This window comes from Hermetia illucens, chromosome 1 (assembly GCF_905115235.1).
Source record: "Hermetia illucens chromosome 1, iHerIll2.2.curated.20191125, whole genome shotgun sequence".
Lineage (NCBI taxonomy): Eukaryota > Metazoa > Arthropoda > Insecta > Diptera > Stratiomyidae > Hermetia > Hermetia illucens.
Genome location: NC_051849.1, coordinates 75,877,824 through 75,896,521, shown reverse-complemented (window position 1 = coordinate 75,896,521; position 18,698 = coordinate 75,877,824). Strand labels below are relative to the sequence as shown.

General features: G+C 41.8%; 1 protein-coding gene across 1 annotated transcript; it reads right to left on the bottom strand.

Moving 5' to 3' along the window:
- Positions 1-4,052: 4,052 nt before the first annotated feature.
- LOC119661236 (vacuolar protein sorting-associated protein 35) lies at positions 4,053-18,299 on the bottom strand. The gene is made up of 10 exons (XM_038070465.1): positions 18,098-18,299; positions 17,602-17,791; positions 16,922-17,523; positions 16,719-16,859; positions 5,984-6,073; positions 5,778-5,926; positions 5,388-5,720; positions 4,713-5,276; positions 4,454-4,637; positions 4,053-4,399 (listed from the first exon to the last, which is right to left on the bottom strand). The coding sequence occupies exons 1-10, from the start codon at positions 18,152-18,154 to the stop codon at positions 4,238-4,240; spliced, it is 2,472 nt and encodes an 823-aa protein (XP_037926393.1). The 5' UTR covers positions 18,155-18,299; the 3' UTR covers positions 4,053-4,237.
- Positions 18,300-18,698: the final 399 nt, after the last annotated feature.

The following is an 18,698-nucleotide window of genomic DNA, read 5'->3' as shown; positions in this document are numbered from 1 at the left end:
AGCATATTTTGATAACGAAAATGCGTTCCTCACGCATAAACAGCATTTTACGTATGGACACAAACAAATGTACGCCATTATTTTCTAGTGTGTTTCTCGAAGAACGTAAAACTTTATGTTGAGGATGCTGGGAGTCCTGAGTCCGCATCCACTTGACGACAGACCGAACCACTTGGGAAGTAACTTACTTCCTCTCTTGTTGTCCACGGATTCCTCTGTTTTGGGTTTAACACCCAAATTTATCAAAAATCGTACGTACGTACAGTAGATGTTCAATCGTTAGAAATGATGTTTGGGCATACACTGTCGAGGCAGTTTACCGTATTCTCTCTTGTACTCGTTCGCCTACAGCCGGTACACCCTGTTCTCCACTCGCTCTTTTACGCGCTTACCTCGTTTTCGTCTACTCCTGTTTCCACGTTGGCTCTATCGCGTTCAAAATATAGTACTGGCATAACACCGTCCTGTTTCATTTGTACCGTTATTGTACATATTATGGTGTTAGCAGAGCATTTTCGGCGGTTCACGAGCACAGAACACAACTTTTTCAAACGTGCGAAAATACTTTTGGACCATTCTGTATAGATGTATTGTGTATATTTATTTAGTGTCCGGATAGCTGAGTGGTTAGAGCGCAAGGCTGTCGTACGGAAGGTCGCGGTTCAAATCTCACTGGTGGCAGTGGAATTTGTATCGTGATTTGACGTCGGACACCAGTCGACTCAGCTGTGAATGAGTACCTGAGTCAAATCAGGGTAATAATCTCGGGCGAGCGCAATACTGACCACATTGCCTCCTAGTGTACCGTTACGGTCTTGAATGAAGTGCTCTAACACACTTCAAGGCCCTGATCCAACATGGATTGTTGCGCCAATGATTATTATTATTATATATTTATTTATTATTTATTAAATGAGTTTAATGAGTTTACATATTATAAAACCTGCTTATAATAGGTAATGTAGTTCATGGCATAATGCTTTATATACTTTATTTTAGTTTCTTTCTTCGTACTTATTATTATTTCGCTTACAAAAACATCGATTGCTTCTGAACTGGATAGAAGTAATTAGTCTTCGGTTATGCTTTCCTCGTCTGATGATTGATTGTCATTATCGGTCCTCTGTTTTTCACCTCTTCCAAAATATCTTCATGTATCAGATCTCCACAGACTTTGAAGTTGTCGTCAACGCGTACGAAGTCCTTGTAGGTTACGGCTGTATCGTAAGTTAAATCAAAAGTATTAGGCGCTCCCTACTGCGCCACAACACTGTTTCCCTATATGTGCCAAAGTTTTGTCGGTTGTACAGTTATACAATCACCGAGTTTTATCACGCGACTGTTTAAATTTTTTAAGGACACATTCATCAACGTCTCTCCATAGCCTTCCAGTTCCTCACAGCATCCTCTAAGGGAGTCTCGTTTCGAACACGTAACGAGCCTCTTATATTCACGTTGTGAGTTCCGGAAGTTTAACCAATCTTCGTTGTTATTGCTTTTACAGGCACGGTTCATAAGTCGCCTGGTTGATTAAGATCTAGCAATCGTGCAGGATACTGGAGCGTAATATTATTTCTTATAATCAAACACAGGCTTCTGCTTCTGCATGGAACCCAATTTTTATGTCACCACGATCAAACGCTTATTATTTTTTGTTGGGAATGGGGCCAAGAAGGAGTGTACATTTTTTTTATTGATTGTAGTCATATAGGGTATAAAAGGAAAGGTGGCGATTAGCACTTCCTGGGTTAAGTTTTGACATTTGATGCAAAAGGAGAGAGGGGGCTGGAAATTTATCATTTTTGATTCACCTCGAAAAAATAGCCAGAGCACAGGAATGTGCGGGAGCCAAGAAGACGTGTCCATGACAAAAAACTAGCGGACCTATTAAGAACCCAACCGAAACAGAATATGACAACCAAATACCCTGTTGTCATTAATAAATCGGTTGTCCGATTCACGATAAATGAACTGCTCAATAAAAGGATGAGTTACGCAATTATATCAGGATCAAAAAATGGAAAAAACAGTGATGGACGCTAAAGGTAAGACACAATATTTCGAATCAGACACTAAATATAAAATTAGGCGTGATGTGGCGAAAGTTTTAAAGTCTGTGGCTGACAGTAAGCGCATTCCAGGAAAATCAATCTGGTCGAACAGTTGAAAAAGAAGAATGCACATTGCCCCAAAGCGAATAAAGACAACGCATTGGTAATTGTGGAATATAATAAGCGAGTAAACGAGAAGCTGAAATCTGCAGGATGCTTCGAACTAATAATCAACCCATTGCCCGGTTCGATTAAATGAGTAGAAAAGGCGCTAAAGGAATGCAAATGTAATGGTGCAAAAGGTCGGTAAGCAGGATATACTGGACTAAATCAATAGGAATCAAACGGAGAAATTCTCTTTCTCGCGGTTAAGATAATTAGGAAAAACAACGGCATTAAATTCGACATATACAGGAAGCTAACGAATGCACAACGGATCATCATTAGAATACATAAAGTGGCCGGTTACCGCTCCATAGACTGTTATCAGTACCTCACAAAGGAGAGGTTCTATAAAGAAAAAGCATACATACAGTATATGTCTTATTTGTGGCTTTCGTAGCTTAATTGCTATCGTTAATTACATACTTGTGGTGTTTGTTCGTATTTGGCGTCGTGTTTAAGATTACTCCCAAATATCTTGCCTCATCTGAAAGTCTTTTGGGAGTTTCAGATCATCCCGCGTTTTCCTTTTTATGAGTGTCAGGAGACTAGTCTTGTTGAAATTCATAGTGTAATTCTCCCATTCAATACTCAGAGTACCACCTGTGAAATTGCTTACAGGAATTCCCCCGACATAAGTATGATGTCATTGTCAGCAGCTCATCTACTACAAGGTACTGCAGTAGAGGTGATAGACTAGACTTTAACTAGATTCTGTACCAGAAATAGTAACCATCTCTTGTAAGGGAGTGAGGTAGACTGACTGCTAGTAATGAGTCTCGCACATTCGCATTTGCCCCTGTTGATCTAATCCGTATTGCGACTAAGTCACTAAAAAAAGTCAGCTAGTGATAGCGTTAGAATTCTGGATTTGTTGTATATCATGCCCTGGGTTTGCCAGAGAATACGCCATGTATCATTTTATCTCCAACGTTCTCGATTCCAGCTATTCTCCCGTTCACTAGCCAAGATTCCTGAATGAAAACTGTCCACAATTTCAGTTTTGATCAGCCGGCTGATCCTCTATGGTTGGCAGATAAAGGTTTTTCTGGATTATTTTCAACGTTAGCTGGGACAATCTAAATTAATCTTTCCAACTCTTCGATCTCTCCTTATCGATTCATAACCCCGTTCCCATTGCCCCATTGTCAATCTTTGGCTCGTTCGTTTGCAGAGTTTATAAATAAAGACTATTTTGTCTAAGTAAATACTTGCGAACTGAGAATAAAAAAGCCTTTTGTTCTGGTTTGCTTTGTTTGGTGCCCAGTGCTTAAGGGATAGTGCTCCTCTATAGGTTTCCCCTTTTCATTGCGTCTTACCTCCGGAGTGTTTAGATTTTGATCTTCCCCATTTCACTTGTTTTGATATTCGGCGAGGGATGGAGTCACCTACATTGTTGAATAGGTTTCCTTCGCTCGTTCTCTTGATCTACCGGGTCGAACCTAAATGTATAAAATCGAATAATTGAAAGTGACATATTGGAAGTTGGGGAGAATAGAAGTTTCATTTTGTGATAGGCTATTCACACTTAATTCGATTGTAGAAATCCCCCAATATATAAAGATAATGCGAATGAGACTAAACCCAGTATGGAGGAATATGTGTCGCACATTATGCACTTCATGGAATTGAAGTTTATGTTGTTTATTATCACCTCATTTAAAAGTCTAAGGGGTGAAAGAGCAACAAACAGCCCTCAGATTTGCTTTCCATTGCATCGGCGATATGTATAGGAATATGGTTGTATCAAAAGAAAAAGGAAACTCCTAATGTACAATTATCACTTATAATAAATTACTGCCAATTAGTAAGTGGGAAGGTAGCAATGAAAGGAAGATCTTGAAATAATTATAAATGTTTATTATATATTAAACAAATACATACATTTACTAAAATACAATTATTATTTAAATTGATGAATATTGCCAATGGCTTTAAAAGCAATTGCGTTCTTCTACACGTTTTAAACTATATTATGTAATTTGTTTTATTATTTTAGTTAATTTATAATTTCACAACATACCCTAGTTTAATGTAATGCCAGCGAATGAAATTTCCAGGGTCGAATCATTCGACTCCATCCGGCTTCTAATGTGCACTAATGTGTTCTTATAATGCATTTCAATTTGTTTTGTCTCTTCACTCGAGTCTAGTGTTGGTAGTTCTTCGTTGATTTTAGTGATAAGCTGAAAGAAGGACACTGTGAGCACTTTATCTTCTACACTTTTTTATCATCTTACTTGATTCAACATTGCAACTGTAATAAGTGAGTTTCCGCGCTCAAAGTAAAAGAGGTAGTGATTTAAAAGCTCGACGTAGAGTTGGACCCGGACACTGGGATCTATGCATTGTGAAGCTATTCGAGCTCCTTTCTTAAGGCACTCAAGCGTTCGTTTCTCATCCCGCATTTCCTCACCAGCTTTCCTGTGAAAAAAAGTTTGTGGCAAAACCGTTATTTTCTCGAACGTATTTTAGAAATTTGTTATCCAAACTACTCACTTTCCACTCCAAAACAGACTCGCACATGTAACAACACCACGACACTGATCAGGTTTTTTAAGCAATTTCGAAGCGGCCAGAGCACAATTCGTTCGCAATGGTTCAGCATTTTCTTCGCTAAAGCAGGTCATCTGTTCACAAGTCGCAATTATCAAGGTTATGGCGGCCAATTGAGATTTTGAATCAGATATTTCGTCCTCGTACAATGAAAATGCTTGTGTCATAAAATCGTAGGCAACAGTTTCGTGGTTTGTATACGCGATTTGATCAATAATGAGAGCGCCTTGAAGATACAAACGAAGCGCCAATTCCGGCAATTCAGCTTTGGCCAATACTGCTATTGTGCTATGACAATATTGTAAGATTTTTTGGCATTTTTTATCCCACATTTGATCTTTATCAGCAATGCTTTTGTATTTAAATGCTAATTGATAAGCAGCGAATACTAGTGGCGGGAGAACATGCTTAATTCTTTGCGGCCCACCAAGTCCTAAATGCTTTCGAGCTGCTTGAAGTATTTTGTATTGCATGTCTGGGTCGTCAGATTCGAGTAAATGAACGAATCTGGAAACAACAATGTTTAGTATATCATTTTTAGGGCAATGGGCAATAAGCAAGCCAATGTATGTACGTGAACCATGTCTGTAGTTGAAATGTTAACTGCAGTGACCTTACCTTGCAACAATTCCTTGTTCTTCAGCAAAGTCTTCTGGATCGATTTTTTCTTGTGTAGTTTGCTGTTGTTGTTGATCTTCTTCATCCTTTATCAATGGCGTCAGCATCGCCAGAACGCTGTCTGTTTCGTCGGCTGTCGGAATGAATGTTTCGTTTTCTAGAATGTTCATCACAATATAAAGTGCAAGTGATTTTCGCGATGTGTAATCGAATTTGTCAAGTAGTGGACAGAAGTTTTTCAACTGGATGATGGTTAGGGCATTATTGTAAAAATCAACACAGATACGTAGGAGACGGGATAGTTCTTGATTGACTGATAAAAAGTGCGAAATGCTGAAAAAAGAAAAGCGTTCAGTCAACTAGAAGTTACCTCGGAATGTCATGTTTTACTTGTTTAGGTTTAATCGTTCTAAGATTTGAGTGGTTGTCTCCAACACCTTGTCAACGTAATCGACACGATCGGGGTATACTTTTTGAGCGAGTATTACAAGCGCAACTTGAAGTGATATGGTGTCCTCTAATGGCATATCTGTTCGCGTCTGTAGACATAAAACATTAGCGAGTTTTACATATTTTCTGAATTTTCTGAACAGTACCTGGACAATATTTGCTATTTGAACACTAAATACATCGAACAATTGAACTTCTGCTGGTATGACGGATGCACCTTCTTCGACCCCAGCTGCCTGAAAAATAAGAATACAAATGATGAAAAGAATCTTGAAACAACGTTTTTTATTAACGCATGTGGACATCACAAAGATACTTAACCTAACAGGAACCTTAACAGCGAACTTAATCTAAATCTAAAATAAAACCATGTCACCTAATAATTTTAATTTCCGTTGTGTGTTGTAAGTTAAGTTAACGAAATCCTTCAATCGTTACTGTCGGTAATTCTAAAATAGAGTCGGGGAGAGACGGGAGGGATTAGGGATCAAGACGGGCAAGGGATTAGGGAGGGAAGGGTTATGAACGACGTGAGCTATTTTATTTGGGTGGAGGAAAGTATTGGACGTGGGAGTGACGACCTATGTAGAGGACTATCTACTTTCCCTCCGGTTATCACTGTTGTAGGAAAGGATGATTTATGGGACTTGAGAAGTTGGTCCTAGCTGATCTCAATCCTCAGGCACTCAGCAAATAATGGCTTAGGAACCAGACACCTTTCAAGGGATTTAAAGTGTACCCAGCTAGGACGTGGGAGTTTGAGTGATTTCGTAGAGGACCTGGTTGGATATGTACATCGTATCGTCGTCGTCTTCAAATATGCCAGCGCAGTGGTGGAGAATTTGCCTTTCCTTGAGGAGCAACCTCTCTATTTGATATTTTTGCGGGTTGAGGGCTATCTTCTTTTAAGTGAAATATGGGTAGAGCTCCTCTAAATATAAATTCAGAGGAGCCCCGTCACGTAAATTGTAGGTAGGATTAGGTCGTCGACATATTGAGGAATTTTGATTGGATTAGGGGCAGGTTTCTTGATATCCACGGTAAAAAGCGAATAAAGAATCGCAGAGAGCCTTACGTGATTCCAGCTGGATTGGTGTAAGGAGCGAACAGCGACTGCTGAACTTGCTTGGAATTGCAGCCCTTCTAGGATGTTAAATATTAGTTTACAGAGGTAGGATTTCATTGAACGGTGTTGTTTAGCTTTTAAAGGAGTCCGTTTTGTCATACGGAGTTTCCTTATGTTAAGGAGGCTATTGTAGGTGTCTTGAAATTAATTTCGAACAAGAAGTCTATAACAGTGTGTAGAGATAGGTCTGAAGCTATCCGATGGATTCAGTTCAGTTCAAGGGGAAATGAACGTTCAGCAAGCAATAATGTTAACACAAATGGGCTAATGACTCTAGAGCGGAACTGAATCGGAGGGAGTAGATATTAAAGCAATCCAGTCCACCTGGAGGAGCTTAATTGATGCATTGAGGTTAGTTTCAAAACTTTGGTCACGCACATGGAAAGTGGAGGAGTGGGCTTTTGCGAAATTGTTAGCAAGGGCGTTTGTTTTTTGGGTGGAGATATGTTTTCTGGAAGTCGCGGGGATCTCTGTGCGTGTTTGAGTATAACTCGAGATTGGGGAGGCAGTTAGTATACAGAGCCAAGATCGAAGAAGAATTGAGATATCGAGTTCTCCTTACATTGTAGGTAGAGAGGGACTAAAATAGGAAACATTATCAGAAGCAGGGTATGTCCGGTGGTGCAGTTTACGACCTTTATTATTGATATAGGGAGTCCAGCAAAGAGGTGTGCTTGGCGTTTAAATCAGCTCCCAAAATCCGATTTTTCGATTGGAACAGTAGGTCATCATGTATACGGAGCTGGAGGTAGTTTGGATTGAGACGGTGGTAACCTCTAGGGATTTAAGGACTTTTGCGGGAAAAAAAAGAGTTGTGTTACGAGAAATTTGTCGCAGACTAGTGTTGCGGTGCCTTTGGTGAGTTATGAGGCGGTTTGGTTAGGATGATGTCTTTCTGTGTGGAAAAGGTTGAAATCTAGAAAAGTGGGTTTGTACCGGCCCTGCAACCTGGAGCACGATTTGTGGCTTGTGTACACTTAGGAACAATTTCAGCTCGTGCCAGTGAGCCCGATCGATTATAGAATTAATGGTTAGCACGATGATTCTAACAACTATTGTTGGATGTCATAAGTTTGATCTTCATCACGAACCGCCCTGATTGCTCAGCGAACAATTGGAGATCCGAGATGGCTTGGTTAGACGGTGCATGTGGGATTGGAGGACTCGGGTTGTCACTGCGTTGTACACTGGCGAAAGACAAGGATGGTTGAGTGAGTGGATGGCGTCGGGTTATTTCGAGAAGAAAAAACCCGTCTTGGAGCCTTCTTAGCTATCACTGAATTGGCCACAGGTTTACTCTTCGGCCCTCTTGTTTCATTTTCAATGTGACGATGTCGTCAAACCCTGACGGATAGCCCTATGAAGGTGCCTTAAATCTTCAGTTCTTCGACAATCTCTTGTACGGAGTAGATGTTGTCGAAGGAACCAATAATGAATGTTGTGGTTTTATCCGAAGGGAGGATATAGGTGAAGAAATACGTTGTTGCGATGTAATCTTCTCTAGATTTGAGGAGTAATAATAATAACGATCGAAGTAATTAAAAATAGTAATATAATAGTGTTCGGATAGCTGAGTGGTTAGAGCATAAGGCTATCATATGGAAGATTGCGGTTCAAATCTTACTAGTGAAAGTGGGTTTTGTATCGTGATTTGACGTCGGACACCAGTCGACTCAGCTGTGAATGAGTACCTGAGTCAAATCAGGGTAATAATCTCGGGCGAGCGCAATGCTGACCACATTGCCTCCTACAGTGTACTTTAGTGTACCGTTACGGTCTTTAATGAAGTGCTCTAACACACTTCGAGGCCCTGATCCAATATGGATTGTTGCGCCAACGATTATTATTACATTAATATAATTCTTCTTTACTTCTACAGATCTATCTTAACAAAGCCCCATACCGTAACAAGGTAGGAATTCGTTTTCAATATATTATTTTGTGGGAGCTCAATCTGCACATATTTGTTTATTTTCAATGTCCCTTAGGAAAGGGGAAAAATATGCGTTACATAAGATGTTTTAGTTGTTTTTTGCCCTATATACTTTTACAAAACAGTATACTAAACCTCTCTATTTTGATCGAGAAAGTGATATTCTTTCTTCACATACGCTGACGTTATATAAAGTATCTTCGTTCGAGAATGTTTCAAATACAAACATTGAAATGTAAGTCCATTAATTGAAATGTGGAAAGGCAAGTTTATTGGGTTGTACCCTTCGAAGGCACCGCCTTCTTATAGTTGCCATTGTAACCTAAATGGGGCTAAATGCGTCCACCACACCCACGCGCCATCGCTGCCGGTTCATTGGGATGTGCTTCAGCCCTCTTGAGATCTTCTCGGCGAACTTGCACTCCTCAACTGTTTTGCACCAGGTGCTCCTAGGGCGACCTAATCGTCCGCCGTTCTAAGATTCCATTGTATGACGTAGGCAGCAACTTGATATTGATGTATGCATGCAATGCAGATATCTCAGTCCTAGATTTTGGGCAAATATCGAAGGCGAATCTAGTGCTATTTATGCATCGGATAACATCGAGTTCGATGCCACCTTCAGTACAAACAATGCTACGAAGCTAAACAAATTGGTCAACGTCTTTAATGCTCCACCTTTTAATGCAGATAGGAAGAGTATGACCCCAGTCAAAATTAGAACCTTGACTTTGTTGGTATTTATCGTCAGCCCGAATGTGCTTGCTTCCCTCTCCAATTTGTTTGTCTAAAGTCCACGACTCGGTGAGAGAACAAGGTGTCATCAGCGTAGCCGAGGCGTTTGAGAAAAGATGTTATAGTCCCTTGGAGCCCTCGACATCCCCTGGTTAAGTCTGCAAGAAGAAGAATTATATGGGTGACAGAATATAATTCTGCTAGTCTCCATTGTGGACTTCCGGGAAGCAACGTAGGATAAAACCGGAGAGAAGAGAGATAGGATAGGCCTTTTTCCAAAAATGAGGAAAGTAGCATTCTTCGACCCTTTTGTTGAAGATTATACATAGACTGAGCGACAGTTAACAAAAAAAAAAGGTTAGAAAGCCCATGGGGACGAGATCCGACATTGGGCGAAGATTATGAGTAATTCAAACAAGGAAGAGGTGAGAAAAGGAATGGCGCATAGATTGAATAAACCGCCTGAGAATATTGACCCGCACAAAATCCAATACCATAAGAAATCCCGGGAAGATCAACGTAGTGTGCGTCATGATAAAATGTGATTTTTTATTGCATCAGGGAACCAGAAGTTGCTGCAGGTAGTAATGATTGCATAGTCGTATACCGCATCACGAAACAAGTTGCACGTGGTCGCAAATCTTTTGATGGTCTCTCATTTACGATAATGAACAGCTGAAGAGGTGGAAGGACACCTTTCTCACGGTTCTCAACCGCATGATATTCGGCGAAGTTCGGCTTCTTGTAGATGAACCCCATCCATGTGGATAAGGACTGCTCCTCTCAATATAAAATAAATCATCTCGTCCATCAATACACTCAAATGGAACATAGCCGCTGGGCTTGATGGTCTTCTCGCAAATTTATCCATCGCTGCTTATGCAGTTATTACAGATTAGCTAGTTCCACTTATATCGAAATTCTGGAAATCCAAGAGCTTCGCCAGAGAGTGGAAGAAAGGGACGATAGTTAAGAGTCCGAGATATGCACCCGCCTTGAGTGCGACAATTGTAGGGGTCTCTGGGAGCTCCCTGTCATCGCAAAGATAATAATTAAAATGATCCTGAAACGGGTCAAGGTACATCTCGAAGGCATGATCGACACAGATCGGGTTGCTTTCCGCTCTGCATCCTCATTCATCGACCACATCAACACCCTACGGATGATTTGCGTGGAATTCAGGTTTAAGTACGCTCATATAAAAGTACTGAGCGTACTTAGGTTCAAGCAAAAAGAAAAGATCCCCTACTCTTTTATTTATTGTATTTTGTGTCATTCCCATGTACATCGTGTTATGTGACACAATGTTGGTAAACTGCAAAATATACATATATTAGATGATACAATAAAATAACAATAACATTTATTCCAATGTAATACAGATCACACAAGGACGACAAAAAAAATTAACATAACCGAGTGCAACAAAACTATTGGCACAATAAGAACAAGCAGGGAATTGGAGTACTAGAAGCTGGAGGTTTTGTGTAATTTTTATATATTCAAGTGGACATTTGCCCTATTCTTCTACTTCGTACTGTTTGTGCATTTAGTATGTCAGACTGTTCACTCTAGTGTCGCCCTGACATTAAAAGCCTTAGATTGCAGTAAATTTGAACAAAAGCGGCAAATTTGATCTATTTTAACTTTGTTGGTAATAGTAAAATGTCCACCAAGCTTGGCAGAATCATGCTTTATATCATAACCTACATTATAATAATAATCATCGTTGGCGCAACAATCCAATTGGATCAGGGCCTTGACGTGTATTAGAGCACTTCATTCAAGACCGTAACGGTATACTACAGTACCCTGTAGGAGGTAATCTGGTCAGCATTACGCTCGCCCAAGATTAGCCTAATTTGACTCAGGTACTCATTTATAGCTGAGTCGGCGTCAAATCACGATACAAATTCCACAGCCACCAGTAAGATTTGAACCGCGCAACAGGACCGGACGATATCGCGTCTGAGCTCTAGAAAGCGAAAATCTGGATCTGACTGAAGAAAAAAGTACGAGCACTGCCCGATTCGGTTGCTGTCTCATACCATGAAGATTTTTGATCGCATTCTTGCCAACTGTATTCACGACATCGTTCGCATAACCGCGAGCCAAGCCGGATTTGTGCGATTACACATGGAGAAACACCGTGAGAAGCCTTTACATTAGATTTCTGAACTAGAGAAGCGTTTGACCATGTGCCAGGTTAAATTGCTCTACCTTTTTGTTCTTTTTATGGACGCTGTCACACTGAAAATCCAAATCTGCTTTATGGAGATGACGTTTCCCTAACGTTTCATAGCAATACTGATATTGAGCAACTTCTCCAAAAATGGAATGATAGCCTCATGCAACACGGTCTCAGATTGCAACTGAATAAAACAGAATTTTTGACGACCGATTCTAATGAAATAGGCACTATAACTGTCAGTGGCCTACCCAGAACTGAGCGATTTAAATATCTCGGATCAATGCTATCAGCTCACACATTAGAGCAATCTGGATAAAGTGGCTTTGTACAACCGGCGTTCTTGGTGATTAACGTAGCGAACGTCCTAAATCCAAAATGTACCGCAATGTAGTCCGCCTTGTCGTCCTCTATAGTTTTGAATGTTGGCCGACTATAAAAGACAATGAAAAGCGCATTGCGGATCTTGGAGATCAAGATGTTATGTTGTACCAGTACCGTTTATGAATCTCCAGTTCGAGCAAATGCTACAAATGTTCAGCCAAGTTAAAGTTCATCAATTGGGGAGAAATGTATAGTCGACGTGGGATATTATACAAGAACCATTCTAGTGCCGAGAAGAAAGTGTACATGGTTTTGTTGTCCTAGTGGAAAAGAAACGATTGTTCTATGCCTATTAAAGTATACTTCCTTTTCATGTTCTAGCCAATAAATACCACTCTAGTCATTTTGAAGCCCCAATTCAATTGATTCCCGGAACCAAGCTTGAAGACCACCAAACTGAATATCAAAATTCTAAGAGTTTTACAGCATGATCTTTCAAAAAAAGGCTATTTTCCTGGTTATTTTCGGATATGAACGATTTGGTTTTGGCGGGAACTTTTCTACCCACAGTAGTCTGCGTTAAAGTCAAATTGTTCGGGATATCTTCCTCCAATGTTGTGGTTACGGCATGCAGTGTAACGTTACCAGTTCGGCATTTCGGTCATTCACAATATTGTCAATGCGGTCAAAAGATAGTTTAGGTCACAGGGCGAAACGTGGATCGGTACCTATGATGATGCATAAAACCTGACAAACGCCTGCTGAACCAACACCAATAATTCTACTACTAAACCCTATCTTCGGCGCCTACAAAAAAGACAAATTGTACCAACTGGTCCTTCAGGTTGGGGGTTGGGTAGGGGTGACAACCCTCCGCGCAAAACCAATGTTACGAAGCCACAGAAGGAGCTTCGGAAAGGATGGAATTGAAAACGACGAACCCGGCAACGACAACGGAATAACGATTTGCGCATTTGCCACGGAACGTGCGCTCCCTGTACCGAGATGGAGCTGCCAAGCAGCTAGTCGATACCCTGTGCCAACATAGGGCTGATGTAACAGCGTTGCAAGAAATGCGTTGGACAGGGACCGGTTTCCAAGAGAAGAGCCACCACACCATATATTATAGCAGTCATCCAGTAAACCAAGTGCTCAAAGTAGGTTGCTTAGTCAGCCAAAAAATGAAACCTGCTGTTATCGACTTTGAAAACATAAGCGAACGGCTATGCACTCTGCGCTTGCGAGACAAATTTAGAAATATAAGCCTCATTAACGTTCACGCCCCTACAGAGGAGACTGCAGAGTCAGAGAAGGATACCTTCTGCGGAGCAGTAGAACGAATACTCGAAACTTTTTCCAGGTAGGATATCAAAATCATATTTGGGGATTTTAACAGCCAAGTAGTAGGGACGGAGCCTATATTCGGGCGATACGTTGGCTCCCATAGCTTACATAGGGATGCCAATGATAACGGACTGCGGAATGTTCAGTTAGCAGTATGGCACGAAATGGTTGTTGGAAGTACCTGATTTGCGCGGAAAGCGGTTCACAAACATACGGGGGCCTTTACAGACGGGAGCACTTTCAACTAAATTGACCACGTGCTCATTGAATGCCGCACCTCTCAGCCTTGATGAATGTCAGAGCATATAGTGGGGCCAATATAGACTGGGATCAGAATCTCGTTGGCATAGTACTCCGGGCTCAAATTACAATACTACCTACCATCCCCTCTGATAATCAGGTGAGAGTGAATACTGAAACTGTTCAGAACACAGCCCACCGTAACACCTATAAGGGGAAAATGGAAGTCACAATATCCTCAATTAATAGATGTCCTGGAGATGAAGCATCAACAAACGATCTTCACAACCACTGTTATCATTGACACGGCCACAAACATACTTGAACACAGCCGTAAGAATAGTCGGAAGGGCTGGTTCGACGATGAATGTAAGCTAGCTACGGAACGGAAGAATGCTGCAACCGAGTAAAGTTGCATTCTCAAAGAACGCGGGCACGCACAGAGACCTATCACGAACGAGCGGAGAAACTACTTCAGACACAAAAAGGAAGTCTGGGAGGATCAACAGGTCTCTCTCTCAACTCGAAAATTGCAGGGAGCAACTAATCCAGGCGCAGAATTTTACCAAAAAATCGGCAGGATGAAACTTTACACACCTCGATGTTCATCCTGTCGGAACAAAGAGGGAAATCCGATTTCCGACAGAATGGACATATTGGAGCGATGGGTTGAGTATTTTGATGAACGGCGAGGTTCCGCCAACTGAAAATGACGGGCGAATGTTGCCACCAGCAAGCATAGAAGAAGAAAAGCTTAAAAACCATAAGTCGCCAGAAGCCGCCCAGAAAATCATTGGCCCATACCAAAGAGCTCCTATCTAGGATCGAAAATCACAACCGATAACAGCTTTGAAATTGAAATCCGCGCATGGTTATTGGCTGCCAACAGAGCCCTTTTCAGCTTACAAAAACTGTTTCGCTCGAAACGTCAAAGCTCAAGGTCAAGTCGAAGGGTCAAAGCTCTTACTGTACAAGGCTATCATCTTGCCAGTCCTTATGTATTCCTCGGAGACCTGGGTTCTTAGCAAAAAAAATTGCGAACTTTTGGCCGCGTTCGAGAGAAGGATCCTCCGAAGAATTGTTGGCCCCCTACATGAGGATGGACGTTTCCCTAGCCCACACAACAGCGAAATCTATGAGGGATACCACGACCGTCTTGTTGTGGATAAAATCCGACTCAATAGGTTGCGGTGGGTGGGTAACTTAATCCGTATGGATGAGGTTGATCCAGCCCGGCAAGTCTATAAGGGCAATATCTATGGTAGAAAAAAAAAGAAGACGAGGCATACCCTGCCTGAAATGGCCCGATGGTGTAGGTCAGGACGCCAGTAGCTTTTAGGGATATCGAATTGGTGGACTTCGGTGCAAAACCGGGGTGTTTGGAGTTCCTTACTAAGGCAGGCCTAGACCAGATACCGACTGTTGCGCCGTTGATGATCATGACAATATTGTCAAATATAACTTCGTTTCAGTTTCTGTTGAAAAGTACCTGAAAAGTGAGGAAAAGTACTGAGGTACTGACGAACGAAAAGATAATAAATTTGGTACCAAAAGGCGCATAATAAAATCTCCACAATTTACTAATGTGGTCAATTTGATTAAATGTTTGTTATTTGTCAGTCGAAACCCAGGCCCTGTTCTCTTACAGTGTGTCGGCAATGACGACGTGATGGAAAAACCAAAACCAAGTGGCCGAGGAGAACCTCCATAGTGGTGGCACCGTGGGACGCTGTACTCACTTTGGCTAGCCGGCCGTGATGCAGTAAGCGAATGCTCCAAAGGCCTAATCAGGGCGATCAGACCCGAATCTGCACGGGGACTCATCTAAGTGGCAAATTGGTCACGAAACCTCACCAGGGGTATACTGGTACCATACCCTGGACTCTCATACTCTGATCACCATCATGAACGGCACAACAGCCGGTATCCGGTCTAGGCCTGCCTTAATTAGGAACTCCAGACATCTCGGTTTTGCGCCGGCTCTGATTGTGGTCACAAAATCAATCCGTGTCCTAAGAAGACCGTGGGATTAAGTCTTCCAGACAGGTGTTCACGTAAAACCCTCAAGGACTTAACTGTCACCAAAACATTACCTCCTCGCCTACGCACCCGAGTAAGGTGTTGTCAGATCCCACTTTGGCATTCAATTATCTCACCACCCCTGAACTTCGTATAGTTGTTCGCAGAAAGCATCCTTTCCTTCTATATTGGAAATCTCGGTGGGTGTAATGCTTCTTAACCGGAATCTCGCACTCCAGATCTTCTCACTTGGCTTTCCAAAATACAAAAGCATAATGCTGCAAGGGAGAGAGTACTTTCCAGGCTCTCCTCCATCTTATTTCGCTTCATCGTCGAAGTTGTCATTCAAATTGGAAAAACCGGCGATAAATTTATCGAGGAACATACGCACATTCTAGGAACCAATCATAAACCATTTTCGATGATCAAATCGGCGGCTTTTTAAAATTTGAAAAATGTTGGCCCACAAATCTGTATTCCTTTGAGCGTATTCGTAAGCCAGAGCTCAATGGGCAAGTAAACTTTATCAATTTAATGCGACTCGTCGGTTTTTTCATTTACAACGAAAGAAAAAATAGATAAAATCAATTTCCTCCGAGAGCAGATGGTTTTCTAACAGTTTACCACAAAGTTCAGATCACTGCTAAAATGTAGGTTGATGGATGTAGAAAAATCATCACAATTTGAATCGTTCGTCTTTCGCAACGTAATTGAAGATGTTATTTGAATTATGTCATTTCTTGGACTTATCAGCTTCATTTGCACTTGACACGGATGTTTCTCATTCAATTTTAAATATTAGACCGCCTTATTGGAGTGCCCTATCTAGGCTAGTTACACAACAGTATCTACACCGCGAAGAAAATATTGACAATGCGTGTTTGTCAATATTTAAAGTTTGTAAACAATAGGGCACACCCGGAACCTTATTATCGCCAAACGATGTGGAAAATTGTTTGCACGAACACTTACCTTTTCGTTCCTCTGGTTATATGCAGCCAACCGATCGATTAACGAGATTATGATATTTTTGACATTTACGCCGGACTGCAACTGGGCACAAGACTTCAGAAACGGGTCCAAGGTCTGGAGATGGAACTCGTCGGGAAACACCTTGGTAAACGTAGAGACACGTAAATGAAGCTATTATTCACTAAATTCTAAATCTTGCTCACTTGTATTATGCACTCCATAAGATACTCCTGGGCGATAGCATCACGACAGCTTACCACCTGCTCAAGGATCCCGGGTAATATTAGCTTCTGGTAGGTCTCCAGGGTGGCCGACTCGAGTTGTGATAATCGCACTAAGTTGGTGCCCACTAAGATTTTCAGCTCCTCGCGCTCCTTTTCACGTCGTGACTTCTCGCTCGAGTGTCCCTGGTGTTGCATTCGGACCCAGAGTTTGTTCATTTCCGCGAAGTTCATCAGGACGAAATCAATTGCGTCGAAAACGTTGCCCTCATTCTCGTCTTCTGCTTGCACCACATCTGGCAGAATATTGCGGGTGCACTGGAGCAGATAATTTCGCAGGAACAGTCCGCGCAGCGGGTGCTGTACGCCACGGCACATTTCCACCAAATCCTTTAGAATGCTGCGCTTCAAGGCGCTGTTTGTTTTGATGTAGACGAGTCCGACTGTGATGAGGAGGTACAGGCGCGGCACAATGTTGCCCGCGTACTGCACGAGCTCATACAAGTCGGCCACTTTCCGCCCCTTTTGGAACTCGTCGAGAAGATACAATTCCAAGTGACAAAGTTCGTTTGTGATCGCCATATCTGCAAAAGTTCGTCAGCCAATTGGTGGAGTTGTCTAAATTGGTATGTCATTAGGAGGTCAACGGACGTTGTACTTACACAGTTCGTAGTAGCTCTTGGGCGATAGCAAGGACGTCCGTAGTTCGGCGAGCATTGTGCTGGCGCACTTGAGGGCGTCCATCAGTCGAGTCTTGTCCAGGCATCGCTTCATCTGGAACGCTTGGCTGCGTACGATCCCAAGCGCGTCGCTCAGGAGCTTGTCTTGATCGTCGTATCCATTTGGCGGAATCTGTGTGCCGACAGTCACCGACGGCGGGGAACAAAACAAAAGCAGGCGAGAAATGCATTATAATCAGATTTGGTGACAGGAAAACGCAATATGCACACAAATCAAAGAAAGACACTGTGCAGACGAAGCGGGCAGTTTTTGAAGCGGCGGGAAACGCATATGGAGAAATTAAGTGCACAATGCGTAAATGCGTAGCGCAACACTTATTTAGCGAATGAATGAAAAGTCACAAAAGTCCTCTCCCACTCGGCCACCGCATATTAGGAAAATAGCAAAAGAAAATATTTTTCTTGCGCTGACATTTACCGTTCTCTGGATCGTAAGTAAATTACTATTGTAGGCTGCCGAATTCCACGGGTACATTTTCGTGCTGGAATTCAATTGGCTTCGCTGGCGCCGATGATACTCACCATTTTATGCGGGCTATTGTAGAGACTTTATCGAACTCTTATCGGCTGATGCCTTCTTGCTTGCCGTTCTGCTGCAGTTCGATCTGACACAAGTGATGAACTTGACAGCTGATGTCAGGGGTGGATCTGCGCTGATTTGTAAGTTCTCAGCGAATTGAATTCGCCGGGTGGAATGAACAGAAAGCAGCATTAACATTGCAGAATGTATTCGGAAGTGAATCAAAGACTAACACCTGAAGGAAGCGAATCGTTTATTATTCAAATTATTTTCTTTTCTGCCAAATTTATGTGAAGCAGGGAGTAATCCTGAGGACAGAATCGATTTGTTGATGATCCTTATTATTTTATTTTAATTCAATAGAAACACTGAATAGTTCGGCCCGTTATGGACAGAAAAAAATTTAATAAGAATTGATGAATAAATTACAGAAAAATTTAAGATAGAAGATACGGATCGTTTGTCTTTTAATTTTTCTGTTAGCACATTTTGATTAGCT

Coding starts and splice junctions, on each gene's coding strand:
- LOC119661236 (XM_038070465.1), bottom strand. CDS start 18,154: ATGTACCCGTGGAATTCGGCAGCCTACAATAGTAATTTACTTACGATC. Junction 5,927..5,983: donor AAATAGCAAATATTGTCCAG/GTACTGTTCAGA, acceptor TTATGTCTACAG/ACGCGAACAGATATGCCATT. Junction 5,721..5,777: donor GAACGATTAAACCTAAACAA/GTAAAACATGAC, acceptor TTCTTTTTTCAG/CATTTCGCACTTTTTATCAG.